Consider the following 20,692-nt stretch of genomic DNA (forward strand, 5'->3'; position numbering starts at 1 on the left):
CTTACTTCCTAACCAATTACTGACCCATATCATAAGGTTACCTCCAATTCCGCACACTCTAAAATTTGCTAATAATCTGTTCTGCAGAACTTTATGGAGGGGTCCTTCCTGGCCTCCTGCCCCATTTGTCTGGGACTTGGCTCGCTGTGCACCCAAGACTTACAAGTCACATTCTTAGTTGTACATTCTAAGCCTGTATTGCACACCTATCATAACATCCATTCCCACGATAAACTTTGCTGAACTATCATGTATAAAAAGTGCAATTTAAAAACACCAAATCTAGAGAACATACTGGAAAGTGTACCTGTATTCACTTGGATCCAAATGGCTAGTATTCCCCTATTGCAAAGTACCGATGAAGTATATTCATGTTATAATAATTTATCAGACAGTGTTGCTATGACCAATGGATAAGTTTACTTGTATATTAACAGAAACATGTTTATTGTAGCCAGTTGAACCACACTGCATAAGAAATAATTTCCATATTTTAAAATATTTTTGTACAATAACAATACAACTCTGACCTAGTTAACATTTAGGATAACTTTGAAATATCTTCTGTTGCATATACAGTATATGAAAAATTACTTCACAAAAGATCATTAGAAATGTCATATTTATATACTAAGAGGTCAAATATTTTTCATCTTGGAGCCTGAGTCTCAGCAGCATGTGCACAGTACACAGTGTCAGGGGAAAGCAAAACTTATCAGTGCTCAAAATCTCAAAACCTGTCCATCTAAGAATTTCAATAATTTTACAAAAATCTGTTTAATCCATTTGAAATTCAGAATGGTAAGCAGACTTTTAAATAAAAGTGTTTCTTGCCACTTATTCCAGGATAGTTGGCTTGACTGTCGTTAAGACAGCCCGCAGTTTAAAGGATCAGGTTAAATTTCCTTGTGATGTTGCTCAAATTTGTGGTGACTTCTTTATTTTCACAATAAAGACTTAGATTTTGCTCTGGGCAGCAAGGCACTGCCTGGTCTTGAGCAACTTCTTTTCCCTATCAGTAACAACTACCAACATGTAAAATATTTCCCCTCTGTCTCTAAAGCTGGAGGTAGGAAGCTAGCATCAAGGGATAGAATGGGGTAACTGGATGCAGAGTGGGAGAGAACAGTGGAACTAATGGTATCTCTTCTAGTTGTCTTTCTTTAAGCAGTTGCAAAAATAAGGCCACCTATGTCAGCCAATCATTTATTTTTCTGTTTTTAAGGATCTGCAGTAGGTTACATGGTATGGCATGGAGTTACACACAGCAGGAAAGTATCAGGTTCAATCCTGACTGGGCTGAGTTAGTTGGTCTCAGCTGGGGCATCAAAATTGGTCTTAGCATCCTCAAGCTGAGGAAAATCAGCAGGGTTCCTGCTCCTAACTGCTGTTTGGTGGGATCTGCTGGAAAGTAGACATTGTTTGAAGATCGGATAGGACCAGCAGTGATGGTAAATACCCCATTAACAAATGAAGAGCAGACAATTTTGTGAGGTGCTGGAAGGGTCTGCAGTGGACCCGTGGAACCATACTTCAGCAGGAGTCATCACCATCAGGAGCAGAGATGCAAGGTGAAAAAATCAAATGGATAATAAAACTCTACTCTTGGCTGAAATTCTGTTTTTAATGAAGACTCTAGTCCTGTGTTCCAACCAGGCAGTATGAAAAATATTTCAGCCTTTACTACTTGGGCCCCATTTACCACTTCATAGTGATAGTAGACAAAAATATCACCCTGCAGACATTACATAATCTAATCTGTTAGTTCCAAACAGTAATGGGAAATCATGAAAATACGAGATAGAGGACTTACTACTACCACCAATGCTAAATCCAGGTCATTGTTTCTTCGTCATCTAGACCACTTCTTTGAAATTATGAAAACATTATGAAAATTATGGCTCACAGCATATGCCATTTTCTTTACCTTGAATTTTACTGAGACATTGGCTCCCAATCTCCCCAAAGCCTCAAATTTAAAATTCTCATCCTCATGTTTAAATCTCTCCATGACCTCATTCGTCCCTATCTCTGTAACCTCCTCCGTCCATACTACCTCCTTTCCCTGAACTCTCCATTCCTCTGACTCTGCACTCTTCTGCATCTCCCCGTCCACCCTCTTTGAGCCACTATTGGTAGCTGTGCCTTTAGCTGTCTAGGTCCAATATTCTGGAATTCCTTTCCTAACCCCTCCCTCTCCACTTCCCTTTCCCCATTTAGGACACTCTTTAAATCCCACTTCTTTGACCAAGCTTTTGGACACCCCTCCTAATATTTCCTTCTTTGGCTTGGTGTCCATTTTTTGAATATGCCTCTGTGAAGCGTTTTGGAACTTGTTTCTATGTTAAAGGTGCTATATAAGTGCAAGTTTTGTTGAATTCACCACTGTTAATGAACAGACATATCTGCCTTGCCAACTGAAAATTTCTCACAGTAATGCCACTTTAAATGCAATAGACTTACAACTGTCTTCTCCCACTCTGAATCCTAAGGAGGCTGAGATTTTGAAAACCCTGTGACAATTCTTGAGCCTTAGAGTTTTTTTACTTACTGTTAAGATTACAAATAGATTAGTGTCTTTTAGTGTACAGTGCAATTCTCCCAGTATATATTTAGATGAGGACACTTGAGTTTATTGAAGATGATGATTAATTCTCTGTTAAATTTTGAAATGTCCCCTATGTGGACAAAAGTTACTTCACGAAGGTTCAAGGCATCATATCAGTTTCCTCAGCAGCCACTGGAAAGTTGTTGATCTTTCCTGAATTCCTCACTGGTCAGGTTTGGATAGCTGAAGATAAGTTTTGGCTGCACTGGCTGGTCTTGACTGTTCCCTTTTGGTTTACATTTACTTTTTATTGCTGTCCACGCAACGGGACAGTCCCTTAACATCACAGCACGATCAGCTTTAATTGAAAACAGCGAGAAGATCTGCGGCACAGGGAGACTGAATACCTATTTATGGGAGTTCTCAATCGAAAATAAGTTGTCTTTGGCCATATCTGTAATTCAATGCAACAGACTCAGGCTCTTGGATGGAATATTCTGTCTTGAGCGGTTCACCTATTTATAGTAATATATGCAGCTCCGGCAATGTAGGTTTGCTGATAATATTTTATTGGAGAGTTTTCTATTGTTAAACCTGTATGTATCACTGTCTGTAAAACATATCACTCTGATATTTTAATATATTTGACTCTTTAACTTTAATATGAGTAGCAACTTTATGAAACTACTGTGTCACTGATTAGGCTTTATACTTTTGTAAATAAGATAACGAAGGAAAACATAAATAAGGATAATGATTAAGAAGCATCAATAAGTACTGAGTCTGAATTACAAAATATGTGCAGACAGCCAATAGGTGCCACCATTCACCCGCTGAATACACGAGAACGCAGTACGGTTAGCACCACGAACACAGCAGCACGTTGCAGGATTAACATAAACATTGATCTGTGGGGAGAAAAGAACCCATTCAACAAAAAATGAATATTAATATTCAGATTATATCTCAATTGTGATCCTCAGTTTTAGTCCAGAGACCAGAAGTGAAAGTCTTATTCCTGGTAATGGTAATGTGTAAGTATTGCAAGTTTGTACAAATGTTGCAGTATGACATTTCTTCGCCAAGGGGCATGATTGTTCCAGTAATTGTTATGGATAAGTCGACTCATTATGATGAATTTTGATTTGCAGGAGCCAGGCCTTAAAACTGGCTTGCAACTTCTGATTCTTCTGACATGTACCATTGGTTCTGTGGACGTTCTTTGACCCAGTGCGACATGTGCCTCTGTAGAATCAAGAACAAAATGATAAATGATAAATAAAGAAGTTGTAATAGGTCTTACCATGGAGTTTTCTGAGTTCATTTTAGCGATTGGCCTTAATATATTGTAAAGTTGTTATTGAGATTCAGCGTAGACAGGTGGGTAGAATGAAACCAGTCTGTAGTGAGAATGCTGAGTCAGAGTGAAAACAAAGGGAATAAGCCTGTTTTTCCTGTTATCCTTGTTCTAAATTACAGATTTCTTCTGTCAAGTACAAGGATACAAAAAAAATTCTTCATTTTTACATTCACAAAATCACAAAATACAAACAAACAGACAAGGGAGACCATACAGCCAATCTTTAATCATTCATTTAAGAAACAACTTACGGTCACAAGTGGATCTTAAGAGTTTAAAGTATTTGCTTCAGCTACCTTGATCACTCTAAATTGACAGTCACCAGTTTTAGCTTGCTTCTATTGTTCTAGCTCACCTTGAAATAACGTTCCAGAGTGACCTTTTCTATACCATTTATTACCAATAGTTTTTGTAAGATTTTCTTTTGGTCTCCTTCTTTCAAGGATGAAGAGCCTTAGAATCATAGAATCCTAGAATCATAGAATGGTTTATAGCACAGAAGGAGGCCATTCAGCCCAACAAGCCCGTGCCTGCTCTTCCCCAGTCTAATCTTATAACTCTATCAGCTGATGTTATGGGTCAGCCTCATGGCTTTTTTCCAATTGAATGTATTCCTTGGGGGTGATTTTCAAATTCTACCTGCTCGTTTCTCACCAGACAAATAGGTGGCTGGCAGAGGAAAATCAAAGGAGAACTTCAACTGCCGCAGGGACACCCAAAACCCTCCTGATGCAATTTTCAGGAGCACTTATAAATGGGCACACAGCATGCCCACCTGTTTTGGGCACGAGGCTATTTAAATATGTAACTGCTCTATTCCATTTGTACAAGGCAATGAGTGACCTAACCAGTAGTCCCTAAAAGATGGCTGCTCCACAAAAGGATTCCAAACCTCTTTTCCTTTTATTTGTGTGGGGCCAGGAGGACCAAGAATACTCCTCCTGACTCCACAACAATACTGCGGCCCACTGCAGGATCTTTCATGCGCACCTCCGGGATTGCCCCCACGGCCCAATTTGCCGGCTGGCTCAGCTAGAAGCTGGCCTAGTTCCTGCCCTCCCACAGCGAGCAAGTTTCAGCATAACACCTGTTGGGCGCCGCAACTTGCGTTCAAACGAGACCCAACCTTGAGAAAGATTCGGACCTCCTGACACTGGCTTTAGGCAGGCAGCGGGGCAGCTTTGCCAACTTCACGCCCATTTTGGGTGGAAATTGTAAATCCCCCTTGTGTCTTGGTGACTAAAATCGGGCACAGCATTCAAGGTATCGTCTGAGCATTGTACAGTTTAAGCAGGAGACCCTCTGCCATATAACGGTAATTTTACAAGTTCATGTTCCTTGCAGGGAGCCTATTAGAGCATATTAGAAATTTAGGCAAGCTTTGGCCATGAGTTTTTGACCATTAATATTACAGAATCATTGGCAGCAAGCATCTGAATTTCCCATATGTACTGTTGCAGGCAAGACTTCCTGTTAGCAATTCAGACTTGTAAAATTATCCCTATTATGTACTGATTAGGAATATTCTATTTGATTCTTAAGACATTTTTGTACCAATGATTCCACATGTTAAGTGCTAAGTCTACTGTGACCCCAAATCCTTTCAACTGTACCTCTAGCTACTGCTATGCAATACACGGTGCATTTTTCCTTCCAAATTGCGGTACCCCTACACTTGTCTGTCGTACATTACATCTGCTACTGTGGCTTAAGAACAGGATGTGGGTGAAACAACCATAACATGGACAGAGGTCTTAGGAAATATGCCTGGTAGTTGCTGGGAGCACACCAACAAAAAACTTGGAAAGAATTTTATTGGTAAATGGGCATATCAGATTTGTTAGAACTTAATGCATGCATTAGCTGTCCTGATTAAGGCAAGAGTGGTTAGCTCTGTACTTAAACTTGTGCGTAGCAGGTATTGAGTTTCATGTGAAAACTGTCTGGAACAGAGTTCTACAAACAGAAGAAGCATTGTATGAAGCTTCACTGTTGGTATTCTGTATGGACTTTTTGAATTGATGAAGAAGATTGAAGTGCAGCTGCAGCAGTTTATTTGCTTCTGGCATAAACATGGAGATCTGGCATAAGTGCAAGCAACTCGTATGGTGCTGCTCCAGTCATGATCTTATAGAGAACTGATTGTGTGGCCACATTACTTCAACAGTGTAGAGGGTAGACTCTGAAAGGAGTAGGCAACAGCTTTACTAGTCTGCAAGACTTTGAACCATACTAATCTAAGAGCTAGACATGGAGTTTCTCTGCAATCTGCCAAACAGAACCCTAGTACACCATCACTGACAGAGTATAGGCTTTGTACAACATTGAGGTTGCCAGCAGTGACAAGTAGGACTGAACAAATTGGTCTGAAGCCATTTTATTGAACAATCTAGGCTAACAAAATAAGAGTTGCTCTACATACAAACACAAAAATCTTGCTGGCAAATCTATTGAATTATCAATACTTAGATGAGAAGGTTTATCAACATTTTCACAAGGATAGTCAAATTCTGCATTGTAGGAACTTGTTTTGATTGGGTAACAATCTTCCGTGGAAAGGAAGATGCACTTGCGAGTGAGTAAGATCAAAGGTTTGGAAGAGAGTGAGCTTTCCAAATTCAGTCACATTAACATTTGTTAAACTGCTTTGTAATATAAGGTAAATTTGTCAGTACACAACATGCAATATTTTCTCAATAGATGGCCCCCATCTTAAACACTGGACAATGAAAGCATTGCATTTATACCCTGGCTGTAATAACTAAAACCTGATCTCATCAGTAAGGTTTAGTGCTTAGTAACGAAGCAACCAATGAAGCCAATTTGCTGATATTGTTATGGATTGTATGGTGACTCCAAACCTTAGATTCAGATTAAAAATCGATTTTGTAGTGCAGCTCCTGTTGTTTTTGTGATATTGACACTGAGCTGAAAATCCGCAGTGGGTACACCCAGCTTGGGTGCGCCCATCTAGGATCTCAGGAGCTGACCCCGCCAAAGTTCGTAGGATCAGGGCAAGTCCTGTAATTACCCGTGGATATTACCATACAAATGATAGGTACCCACACTAATAATGCTAGCATTAAGTGGGAGGGGGAGAAGAGTGCTACTCTAAGTGCCACTACAAACTGGCAGAGTTGGAGGAGGAGAGAGCGTCTCTGTGAAAGGGTGGCCAATTGGATGGGGTACAGTGTCTCTGTGAATTGGGTCCAGAGGGGTTAGAGTATATGACTGTTGAGGTAATTTTTGGGAAAGTGATAGTCTTGTTGGTGTCTTGAAAATGTCACTTAGATTTTTAATTTTACAAAAAGGAAAAACAATCAATTGCGAAGTATAAAATGAATTAACCAAAATGCATAAAAATTCTGTATATCCCAGACCTCAATTCCCCTCTAGTAACGCAGCATCAGTTTTGTCCTTCTGACATTTGTATTTCCCCCGTCAGCACCTCATGTACATTTCCTGTATTTATGTTCCTCCAATGCAAGTAAAGGAATGTTGGGTATACCTGTAGCTTAAGTTACAAAGCCCCCACCTAACTACTTGTTTTCACCTGTCAGAGCCTTACAAGCAGGATCATTTTCAAGTCAGTTTTTTGATGCCTGTGCCAACTTTTTTGAAGCTGTTGGGTCAGCTTTTGCTAGTTTTCTAGGTTGGTACATATCTATCTCAAGTATTGGACAACATCTCAAAGTGCTTTATAGGGGCGAGGAACACAGGACAGATAAAACAAGGAAAAAAGGGAAAGAGAAAAAGCTGGGATGGGAAAGTAAGCAAAAAGTTAAAGAGAAGGGATTTTAAGAGGCTTTTTGCAAGCAGGGAGGGAGCTGCAGAGGGATCTATAGCAGATGTTCCAGAGGGGAGTGTTCTAAACTGGATAGCCAGGTGGTGAAGGATAGACTACTAGAGCCTAGTCTTCAGTTACTTCAAGCCTTTATTCACAGAAATCCACATTACTACCCCCACACCCTAGATCATCTCTCTTATAAATGGATACAAGAGAGTTCCTATTTGATACACACCACCTGAATACAATTAACACTAACTGATATAAATCACATGGATACAATTAACAGGAAGAAGCATAGCAGTTGAAAGAACAACCATCGAAGTTGGGCTGAGGAACAAGGGCCTGGATATTAATTCGGAGCCGGGAAGAGGGTGGGTGGAGGATTTTTGGATGGGAAACCTGGAAGTAAGGGTTCCCCGCACTTTGTGATGATTTTGACCTTAGGACGTCTTTAACATTTTTTCAACAGGTTTTGCGCCCGGCAGCCAGCCAGATTGACAAGCAGGCTGGCTGACGGGCGGGAAAGCAGCCGGAAAGAGATCGGAGTCTTCAGGGTTTGTATGGGGAAGGTCAGGGAGACAGCAGAGTCTCCGGGGTTTGGGGAGGAGTGGGGGGGAATGATGATAACGGGGAGGAATTGGGGAAGTCAGCAAGGTGTTTAAAAAGTAAGCTTGGTGAGCTGCGGGGAAGCACTCCTGCTCCTCCTGGCCCACAAGCAGTGCAATAAAGGTACTTACCTCATGGATCTGGCCCTTCACTAGCAAGATTCATGAGCCCTGAGAAACCTGTGATGGAGGCGTAAATTTGGAGATCTCTTAAATTCAATTTAAAATCACCTACTAATGTCTCATAATGAGGTAAACTGCTCCCATAACTACCTGTACTAATAATGGAGCCACCTCCGGCAAATAGGTGCGCCTCCATTAAACCCAAAAGTGGGTGCGCTTGAGAAATCTATTATTTTAACTACCCACCCACCCCCAATCCACTCGTTCTTGGGGTATAAAATTCTCCCCAAGGAGAGAAGCAGAGGGTCCATGCAGGGACATACACCTGGAGAAGATCTCCGAGGCAGGATGTAGATGGATTTTAAAGTGACCAGGGGGATTTTGAAACAAAAATAAAATAACTTTAGAAAAAAAAGTAGTGTCCAATCTTATTAGCTACATGCCTAAACAACATGTAGTTACAAAGCAAAGATGAACTCAGATGACCTTTGAATTGGAATGCGACCTTTGGACTGGCATAGCCGTAGAAATTGGTATGTGCAGATATTTCTATTTAACCCTTTGTCAGGTGCAAAGTTACACTCCTTCATCATGTGTGTTAGCAGAATGTACTTTTAGTCACATCACCAAGGCTTCCAGTTCATTCAACTCTCAACCTTTTTCTTTGAAGTAAGTATATTTTCTTTCCTCCTCTTGAAGATGCTAACCCTTGCTGGAATTTGGTTTCACTTCGAACCAACAACCCTCCAGTACCTTGCTCATGTGACCAGTTTTCATGTGTGCCTCTGACCAGTGAGTGTTGGCATTTGAATGTGAATCACAGCCGAGCTCACTCCACTTCTCATTCTTACCTCCATACACAGGCAGGAACCAATGGATAGCAATCAGGAGCTGAAGCCTTCCTATCCATGCCGAGGGGAATTAAGGCCTATTGTAGCTGCCTTGTTGCTGCCCCAGCATTGTTTCTTATAATTTTAGTCAAATCTTGTTTGTTTTATTCACCTTTGGACAACTGCAGATGAATTTACTCAACTGGTTGCTGTCATGATCTGCGGACTGGAGACTCTTATGTTTGGATGCTTTTTTATGTGTCAAAGAATGTTCTGATCACATCTGTGATGCTCTACATGATGGGAAGTATTCTGACCGCTGTAGAAAATTCCAGCGGCCATCAAGATCACAATTGGATCACTTTTAATTTCAATAGGACTGGTATCTGTTCTGACTTGCTTTGTATGCTACCAGTTTTGGCTGCTAAGTAACACACAATGTTTAAGCATGCAACAAAACCCACATCAATTGAAAAGGGATGACAGTCTTATCTGATATTAACTTGCCTGAACACTCTGATAGATTTTCTACTTTTGAACTAAATTTGAATTGCTCAATTAAAGGGTTTCAAGCTGGAAACTAGTACTGAACAGAATTCTGAAAATAAATTGTAAAAATGTACAATAAATACCTCTTTGAACTTCAGTGCATTAAACTTTGATGCACAAAATGCCTTTGTTTGCAGTTTTGATTGCACGCAATCACATTATTTGATCCCATTTATATTCATCTCAGGTTTTTGGAACTACACATCAAACTGAGTGGTTTATCTCTTTTTTTCCTTTAAACAAAATTGTTTTCTGATTTACTGACAAGATCAATGGTTATGGCTTACCCAAGCTGCAGTAATTTATGTTCACAGATGAAAAAGCCTGAGATAAAGAGGTAGAGATGAGGAGGGATGTTATAAAAGAGCTGAACACTCAGCAATAATAAGGAAGAAGATTGCAACAAAGATCAAATATGACACCTTTTTCCCAAAGATGGCAACTATTACATTTTCTTGAGTTCTGGATATTTCTACTGATGAGGCGGGTATCTTTTATTAAACATTTAATAAGCATGCTTGTTATTAATCTCTTAGTTGTTATTTTAGCATGCACCTTATAATTTGTAACTAACTTGCAGAAAGTACAATTTTTGTTTCTTGCTGTTGTATTGCTTGGTTATGAGGTTTGAGGGCACTGCTCTCATTAGAGAGAATTTGAGGTTCTTTGAACAAGTTTCTACTGAAACTCCACTCCCTCAACTCCATGTCACCTGCAAAGAAGGTGTGTTGTGTCTGCTGCACTAGAAACTTTTGCAATCTGACTTTTCAGATTCTTATTAAAAGAACAATGGGCTAACCTCTGGGATGTGATTGTGGGTTCACCCAAATATGGTATTACAGGTCAACATGGCTCAAGAGGATCTCAAAAGTATTGACTAGAAGACGCAAACAGCGGCTGTCCCAATAGTTAAATTGTATCAATACCTGAGAGTTCAGATAGAAGCCAATTTTAGCTTGGACACAGTTCTTTTGGGCCACAGTGGAAAGAGGGGGATCGGTGTCTGCCCTTCCTTATCTTTCTTCAGTTACAGTGAAGTCCCAATGCAGGTTAAGCTTGTGGCACATAAGACATGTGCTCAAACAGTTCTTCTTTTATGGTTTGGAATATCACAATGGCTTTCTTCAGTCCATGTGCAAGATCCAGTACATATTATGAGGTGGATGTGTGGCAAAAGGGGAAAACAGTAGCTGCTGGAAGGAACCTGACCTACACAAACATATCACTTTGCACCCTGGCTAATGGTAGGCATTTCTCTTTGCCAAATCCCTTACATGAATTAAATCATTGGTGATGAGCAAATCTGATACAAAGCATTGGACCTGAACATTAAGAACACCAAACTGATGAATCGCTGAGGTTTGGGATGATAGCTGCCAGAAAGTGCTACCTGAAGGCCAGGAATGTGAGCAGGCACATCTATATACAGGGTTCAGTTCCTAACTTGACAGGATGCTGTTGAAAATTGACCATCCTGGCCCATTGATGGGATCTGAAGAGGTAGACCTGTAACTGAGGCTGGGATCACCTGGCTCCAGATAACCATGCAAGCCAATGCCCTAACAGGTAGGGTGGTCATATCTAGACATACAGCAGGAAACGTACCAGTGTTTGTGATGGTAAGCTGTGCAGTTTTAGTTGATTAAGCTGACAACAATACCCCTATGCGCACTTTAAGGGCACCTAATTCTTGCTTCTTGTCAACCTGTGCTTAGGATCTCTGGCTTTGGTAAATTGCATGTGTCCCACGGGGGGAGGTGGGGGGAGAATGTACACTCCATATTAAGCAAACAGAGGCACTTTCTAGCAGTCTGGACAAGAACTTGGAACACTCACTACCAATGAAGGAAAGGTAATCCTTGCTTTGAACCTGTGTTCTTCTCTCTCATCACATGAATTGTTATTTTTTCGTAATCAACCACCCCACCCCCCACACCCCACAAAATCTAACGGTTAATCATTTTAGACTATCTGTTCAAAATGTGCATTTTTGTGACACATTAACTTTTTAAGCTATTTCTCAAGCCTGTGACTATTGGTCTGTAAATTAGTCCTCCAGATGAACTCATTAATATTAATGATATAAAATATATAATTGTTCTTTTAAGATAAAAAAAAAATGTAAAATAGAATTAAAACATTTCTGTGCTGCATAGACTTCTTTTCAGTGAGTACTTTGGAAAATTCAGTTATGCACTTAAGAGGATTGTGTTTTATTATCTCCTGGGGGTTTTTGTAGAGGGGGAGAGAGCAGAGGATTTCTTAAGTTTTTTTTTATTGATTGGTGCAGCAATGGTAGTTGGTGGGAGAAGGTAAAACGATGGTGTCTGGATATTGAGAGTGGTTAGAATGTGGAATTTACTACCACATGGAGTAGTTGAGGCGAATAGCATAGATGCACTGAAGCTAGATAAGTACAGGTGGGAGAAAGGAATAGAAGGATATGCTGAAAGGGTTAGATGAAGTAGGGTGGGAGGAGGCTCGTGTGGAACATAAACATAGACCCGTTGGGCTGAATAGTCTGTTTCTGTGCTGTAAATTCTATGTAATTCCCTAAAGCAGACCATATGATTGTATGTAATATTGTAATAATTCATGAATCTGTCAGTCTCAACTATATAATGTGTGCTCCAGTAAACAGCAAATCAGGATGATGTGAAAATAGTTGTTAGTGAATTCAGATCTCTTGAATGTCTTAAGATGTTGCAGAATGTAAATATGCATGGAGGGTGAAAAATAACCAATGCTAGTGATTCATTCCTTTGTTTCTGTGGAGGGGGTGCCTTCACATTTTAACTTTTTTATTTTTATAGCATAGGTGTGGTAAAATAAACCATTGAACAATTACACAACCAATTCTTTATGGTTTTCTAAGCTAACTGACTTTGGCCTAAGTATTTTCAAATTTTTGTGTCTTTGTTCATGTGGTATAAACAACAAAGTAAAGATAAGAATTGATCATTTTAAGACATTAAGGTCTTGTAAAGATAAACTACACTAGTTTTCGAGTTCGTATCTTTTCTATGCACAACTGCTGTAACCTCAATTCATTGGTTGGCACATCGAATGCTAATAAATCATCAGTCTTGTACGTGAAACTAGTTCTCCTGAGCATATGTTAATTCAGGTGCTTTTTCAGGGTTAGGTTCTTTTAAGATTACACCTCAGAAGGTTGCTACTTATAATTAATTAAAAACTCTGGTGCATACATTTGGTTTTGTTTAGTTTGTGGAAGATTTTGTTTGTGGAAGATTTTGAAACTGTTCCAGGAAGGACATTATTAAGATAACAAAAAAAGTGTACACAGATTGTAAAAACTGGAACTGAGGCAGGATTACAGCAATTTTCTATCCCATTGTATATTAGTTTGTCCTTTCACTAAATTAAAAATGAACAGAAACATAATGGCTTAAGGAAGTCAATAAATATTCTACTGAGCAGCACCCAATGACAGTTTTTTAATGAATTAGCTATATATAAAAAAAAACTTGCATTTATATAGCGCCTTTCATGATTTCAGGACCTCCCAAAGCCCTTTGCAACAAACAAAGTACTTTTGAAGTGTAGTCACTATTGTAATGTATAGGATGCAAGAAACCATTCTCAATTGAATCAGATTTATGTAAAGACAGTATGAGTCCTTCTGAGGGACAAGTATTGTGCTATTTGTAGAATTCTGCTGTTCTAGGTGTCAGCTTTGGCTCAGTGGTAGCACTCTTCCCTTTGAGTCAGAAGGTCATGAGTTTGAGTCCTACTCCAGAGACTTGAGCACATAAACCAGGCTACCACTTCAGTGTAGTACTGAGGGAGTACTGCACTATTTGAGGTGCTGTCTTTTGGATGAGACATTAAACCAAGTGTGTTCTCTCAGATGGATGTCGAAGATCCCATAGCACTATTCAAAGAAGAGCAGGGGAGTTCTCCCAGTCTCCTGGCCAATACTTATCCCTCAATCAACATCACTAAAACAGATTATCTAGTTGTTTACTTCACTGCTGTTTGTGGGACCTTGCTGCGTGCAAATTGGCTGCCGCATTTCCCTACAATAATAGTGACCACACTTCAAAAGTGCTTTATTGGCTGTGAATCGCTTTGGGACATTGGGCGACCATAAAAGGCGCTATATAAGTTCAAGTTGTTTCTTTCTTTTTGTCATGGGAAAATTAAATTATAAAATTTACCCTTTTTTCAGAAGAGAAGAGGAGGGGAGAAAATTAGTAGAAAAAAAACTTCGATATATAAGTATTAATAAACCATGAGAGATCTGATAGTATACAGTGTGAGATGCAGTAATTTGCCATCATTTTAAAAAAAAAACAATTTCTAAACCTGTAACAGTAACCAGTCACTAGACGATGACACATTATGAAAATTCCTAACCCTCTTTTTATTTTCAGTTCCACATCCTCATTGTTTTATTTTGGTTCTGTGCCATCCCTAATGCCAATATGACCTGTCATGTTAGGAAAACATGTTAAAATGACTGGATTTTTCATCTCGTCCACCTGTTGGCTACAAAGTGTCTCAAAAATCATTTCAGATCCACAGCAAGAAATTTAAAATAAGTTCAGACAAGAAGCATCTTTTACAGGAGATTATACCATGGCCGAGAAATGCTCCAGCCAATGAAAATCACCAAACCAGGTCTATGGGTCTATATTTCTGCCCAATTCAGTACAAAATAGGTATGAAATATTTGGTTGGCATTCACGAGATGTTAAGCCATTTATACATGTAATCAGAAATGATATAAATTTGAAATTCTGCTTTGTAGGAACTCATTATTTAATTTTACTTACATTATATTGAGGTATATCGATTGCTTTTAGTTCATTTACTTGATGCACTCTGTCCTCTAGAAATCTGTCTTGGCACCTTTTGAGCAGACTCACCTGAATAGGGTGTGCCGGCCAGTGCATGTACTGCTCTCGACCTCTGCTCTGTGTACGTGGACCACGTCTGTCCAGTGAGTGAGGCCGTCCATTCCTCTGTCTGGTTCGCTCGTGCCATGATTGTAGCTCCTCTGATACGACTTCCCTTAGCAAGCCCCTGTTAGGGTATTCTTTTAGAGAGGGAGTCCGTACGATCCTGCAGTGGGATGGAGTAATTCGCTGCACGGTCAGTGAATTTTTCTCATCACTGTATTGGCACTCTCTGTACAGTGGAGGGTTTAAGTATTGCACAGTGGTATATTGTCGATTTGGGTCATTTTCCCACATATGGCCCGCTGCATTTCCCTCTGTGCGCTCAACTGCTCTGTAATGGGAGAAAGACTGGCTTGGATTACACTGGTAAAGTCCAGTACCGTGTAATATGGGTGTTCCCGTGTTTGCAGATGAATTGTACATTTGCCAATGTCTGGCTGCTGCTGCATTATATTCAAGAGGTGATGGAATATATGTTGGAGTTGAGGTTCCAGAGCTATTAGACTCTGAGCTGGCATATCCGCTCAATGGGTATGGCATCACGTGTAAGCTATCATTAGCTTTATTTCCAGCAGCACGATAATCTGGCACAATTACTGTATAATTTGCGGGTCTTCTCTGGGGAAACAGGCTGCGGCCTCTTTGATCAGGCGGTGCTGGGAAAGGGCTCACATCCAAATATCTGTTTGGCATCAAGAAAGGTAAAAAGAGTTAGATCTATTAACTTCACATTGACCTTAACAAAATACTCATCTATCATCTGTCTATAAACACAAAACCATTGACTTCAGATTAAGGACACTATAGGAGTAAATTGTTAGCCCATGTCTTACAGAAGTGTCTGTGTCTGTGTTGTAATGCTGCAGCCCAAGTCTGAAGGTGCTACTGTACATTCAAGATAACAACTATAACTCAATGCAAAAGTTTATCTTTTTAATCAAAACCCAAGACCATTTTTATATATAAATAGAAGAAAGCTTGGAACTGGATGGCTGTGAAACTTATTTGTTCCACAGACCACACATAATCTACGCCACTCACTTAATTTATTGAGTGAAAATTTTGCATAATTTCTCAGTGACCCTCAAATGTAATCAGCCTAACCCCAGAATATTTACCTGTCCCCATTATTCAACCCTGGTTGGTACTTTTGTAAAGCTCATTCCCCTTGTTCCCAGCAGGGCAGGAATTATTGTGTTTCATGAAGTTTTTGATTATCTTTCTCCATACTCATTCCTGACATTGGTTAGAGTTATCATGTTGGAAATCAAACGGACACAGACGCTCGATCCAAAAATACCATAAAGACTCCATGCCCCGAAATTCTGGGGTCCCTGCTGCCCTGCTGGAAATGTGCCACTGTCACCAACTGCTGAAGATGTCAGCCCAGTCCCAAATCCCGGGGATGAAGTCATTCTAACATTTGAGGTGGGCAGTACATGGATAAAGAGGCGCAACAGAACCACCCGCCTTGAAGTGGAAAATCAAAGCGGCACCCTGCTGACCCGACTGAGGGAGCCAAAAGGACCTTAAAAGGATAAAACGCTGAGTCAATATTTTTTAATCTTTGCAGAAAATGAAATCAGTTCTGGTGTTCTAAGGTAAGCGATACTCTTTGGGATTGGTTATGTTTCATTGTTTGCTTAATGAAATGTCTAGGGCTCATACAGAGCCCCCACCTGCTCTGAGCAGGCATGGTTTCCGGTGAGTTTAAGGATGGTGCAATGAGTGGAATTCTTGGGGTAACGGGAAAATACCCTGACACAGCCACATGGCTGGCAGCAGGCTTGGGGAATGGATGGAAGACATGACCGTCTGCCCAGAGCGCAATATGGGCCAGGGTATAAACTGATTAGAAACCTGGTGAATCTCCTTACCCAGTGAGTGATCTTCTACACTTTACCACCACAGGAATTTTGCCTCCTCTATCTTGTTAGCTGTTATTCTTCAGCACAGTTGTCGACCGGAATAATATATTTCTGTCTTAGTATATCCAAATATATAATATGTTTTGAGATCTGTCTGCCACATATCAGCTATCACACTGCAAATTTCTATGCCACACTTTTAAAGTAAAAGATTTTTTTTAAAATGTCGTGTCTTTTTTTTCCTGATCTCTGAAAATAAAACTATTAAGTGGCTTAGTCGCTATAGGAACAGAATGTTAGACTCCCATCAAATAGTCCAGGTGTTTGTCTCACAATTAACTGCTACCCTTGATGTGGCTGAGTTTAGCTGATTCTGGTATTTCCACTGTGCTATAATAAATGCTGCAGGAGTATAATAACTGGGCTGTTACTACATTTTTTAATCTCTCTGCAAATTCCAATTACATACTTATATAAAAAAAGTTTTGAGTCCATCACACTACCTTGGGGAAGAGCCAGGGTCAACAAACAGCTTAAAAGGGATTCACCTCCATTTGATCTTAGGAGGGCACAGGAATCAGACCATTAAGCTTTAAAAGGACACACAGCTGCACCATTATCGGCAGAATAATACATTGTGCTTTGCATGGTACAATGCTCATATTCTTGTAAAACAGTGTAGTCACCATGACCAACACCGTTGTGTCTGTGTGTGTCCCCAACCACCTCCCAGTAATCGTCTATCTGTCCAGTAAAGATCACTAGTTTTAAAGCCAATGGTTTCCCCAAATTTACTTCTAAAAATCCATCATTTGTTTTGTCCCATTTTTAGGCTTCCCATTCCTTGTAGGCTGTGATATCAATTTACGCACAGCCCACCCAATTCCTAGTGAGTGCAGAACCATTACTCTAAATGGGTTATAACTTCTACAAATTAGCAATCCCTTCAGAGAGGCCATAAGAGTGGCTGACATAGGAAATGGGGGGGGGGGGGGGAAATCACACTAATGAGTTGGTGGGGGAGGGGGAGGCTTTATTGAGATCAGGGTTAGGACAGAGTAGAGGAAGTGTGACTTTGCATCTCACTGTACTATGCCTGACCTGGAAGTATTTGGTGCTAATAAGTCTATTCTCCCAGGACTGACATCCATCTCCTTGATTAGCACAATAAAATCACCCAGAAAAAAAATATAAGAATAAAGAATAGTGTCCAATGCAAGACTGTAATTGACTGTCAGGATCCTGGTGCTGTTTATGTGGTGTCAATGGAAACTCAAAATATAAGTAATGCTTTACATCACACTGTTAACTAAATATATATTCAAAGTTTTTAACTCCTAGGCTCAAGAATATTGAAGTTTAATTGCTTTGGGACATTTTGGTTTTAATATGTTGGACTATTTGTTAATACTTGATGCAAATGTTGAGAGTTTTAAATGAATCCCCTAATTGACAGATGGTGGTGCTTGATGTATTTTATGGGTTGTCTGAAGTTCTTTTGTTGTGGTGTAAATTGGATGTCTGAACCTGGCTAGTTTGATGTTGCATGTCTAAGGTAATCTGTAGGTATTCAGAGTTGGATCAAATTTCACACATAAGCATTTTGCACAAGAGGGCTTAAACACACACACACACACACACACACACACACACACACACACGATTTGCTGGCAAATCATTCGATATTTATCCCGCAGATGAGTTATGTGGCTCCTACTCCGAGTTTTACAATATACTTGCATGTAGTGTTTAGTCAGATTAGAACTGATTCTCGTTATTAGATCAAATATAATAACATTTATCTCTTTCCTTCCTACCTCATTGTTTGATGGTGGCTCCGTCCTCGCAGTTCTGGGGTTGATGGTGCACTTGCTGAGTTTTGATTCTGATAAGGACTGTTCCTCATTGCAAAAAACTGAAAAGGTGGAAGATCACCCAGTACAGAATCCGATGGAGTCACTGCTGGACTGCTGAAAAGTTTAGAAAAAAAAATTGACAATGGAAAAATACAGGTACCTCTTAAATGTTAAATTGCATAAATTCTTCGACAAGCGTTGGGGAATTTTTTGTCAATGGACCATCATAAAGGGGGATATAAAGGGGAAAAATAGAATATACACAATGCCTGAACTGCCAAACTTTCATGGGTTTAGTAATACACCCAGCTTCATTTAAGATAATACTGGACATTTACAGTATTGCATTCTACCAAAAATAATCTGAAGTTTATTGCACTAATATCATTTGTGATTATTACTAAGTCACTTATAAATATCACACATTTAAACTTTTTCAGATTCCTACATTTCCCAACAAATTTATATCAATATTATCTTATTTATATTTTTCTTTGTCTAATTTTCTTTTAATAAAAATAATGAAGGGCTTAACATGACTCAAACTTTAATTAGCTCTCTTCTAATGGTTCAGTGCTTTGAGAAGAGGCCTAAATTGTGAATACATCAAGCCCTCATTATGTTAGAACCAATGTAAGGAGTTGCACAACACCAGGTTATAGTCCAACAGCTTTATTTGAAATCACAAGCTTTCGGAGCTTTGCTCCTTCGTCAGGTGAGTGACGAAGGAGCAAAGCTCCGAAAGCTTGTGATTTCAAATAAAGCTGTTGGACTATAACCTGGTGTTGTGCAACTCCTTACATTTGTCCACCCCAGTCCATCACTGGCATCTCCACATCTATGTTAGAACATTCACACCATAGCCTGTAGTACCAAACACTGGGTGTGAAAATCCTAGAACAAAAGAGCCAAATTGCTCTGATTAGGTTGTTCTGCTTTCAGTAAGACCCATGAAGTAGGAGGCTTGACACTGCAACAGCACTGTGACAGATCCAGCCGAACAGCAGGATCCAGCAAAACAAATGTGTATCATGAAACCACAATGTGTATTCAAACCTATTTACATTCTGCCATGTGTCCAACCCTCCACCCGCCCCCCGCCCCCCCCCCCCATAGACTGGTAGGTTCAAGCAGGTAAGTAGATTGAACATGTGTGAGTAAATGAAACAGACTGTATGCCCTAGTCCTTTGAAACTTGAAGCACCACTGCACATGTGTAATCATGTACACACTATTATTATGAGTTTGAGGAAAACAGTGTAACCCAGACAGCAGGAGTAAGATGGCATTTAATGTATCCCAGTTTTGCCAAAACTAGAAATATGAGGGAATAAACCAGGTAAACAGATACCTGTGGTTGACATCTGATAACCTCTCTTTCTCACCAGAACACTTTTTTTAAACTGCAAACATGTTGGCTTATCAAGTGAAAAGAATGAAGGCAACACTTTTTGTGAAAAACTACAGACGTCTCATTGTAACAGTTTCTCTGGTCATGGCTGAAGTGCCTTTATAGTCAGAAGAGGAACTCGGACCACGATAAGATGAACACCTGATGTGAACTGATTACAATAGATGAGGTTTACTGCCTGGTAGAACCTGTGTTTAAAAATTAGGAAGTCAGATGGAAGTTTGTCACCCAAAAAGTAATATTTACAGAATAAGTTACCAGGTAAACCCATTGATGGAGAATTTAAAAGGGTTCAGGAGACAATTGGATTTACTTCCGGAGAGAGAGAAGGAAGTGAGGGAAATGGTGAGAAGGTGGGTGAGGGAAATGGTGAGAAGGTGGGTAAGGGAAAAGGACTTATTTGGACCTAATGGGCCAGATTTTGCTGTGAGCAGCTAACGAACTCCGTCAGTCATTCGTTGACTTGCATTTGCCCATAGACTTTTTATGGGGTTTTGCACAGCAAGTTACTGTAAATTAGAGATCCAAACACTGTGTCGCCCTCTACAGAGCATCTCAGACCAGTGTGAACAGGGCAAGCAGCTATGTATCTCCTTAACAAATCAGATTGATGAATCGTTAATGAGCAGCATAGAGTCTGAACCAGGAAGTGTTACATTGGGGTCGATTTTGCAACGGTGGTGCGATCGCATGTTGATTGCTGGGTTTCGCGCCCAGCAGTCAGCTTGATTGACAGGAGCTGCAACGCTGGGGGTGGGGGTGGGAGGGGCGGGAGGAAGAGAAAGAAAGAGCGCGCGACATCATCCGGCGCTGGAATGGAAGATCCG

At 40.1% G+C, this 20,692-nt stretch overlaps 1 protein-coding gene across 1 annotated transcript in view; it reads right to left on the reverse strand.

Annotated features, from left to right (window-relative positions):
* Positions 1-449: 449 nt before the first annotated feature.
* The window catches only part of LOC137344689 (innate immunity activator protein-like), a 55,226-nt gene continuing 34,983 nt past the window's right edge, over positions 450-20,692 (reverse strand). Inside the window, exons 8-10 of the mRNA XM_068007827.1 lie at positions 18,416-18,568; positions 14,698-15,412; positions 450-3,793 (exon numbers count right to left, since the gene is read on the reverse strand). Of these exons, the coding sequence (XP_067863928.1) occupies positions 3,710-3,793; positions 14,698-15,412; positions 18,416-18,568 (952 nt within the window). The 3' untranslated portion in view covers positions 450-3,709. The remainder of the gene's footprint in view (positions 3,794-14,697; positions 15,413-18,415; positions 18,569-20,692) is intronic.

Source organism: Heptranchias perlo, chromosome 27 (assembly GCF_035084215.1).
Source record: "Heptranchias perlo isolate sHepPer1 chromosome 27, sHepPer1.hap1, whole genome shotgun sequence".
In the NCBI taxonomy this organism is placed as follows: Eukaryota; Metazoa; Chordata; class Chondrichthyes; order Hexanchiformes; family Hexanchidae; genus Heptranchias; species Heptranchias perlo.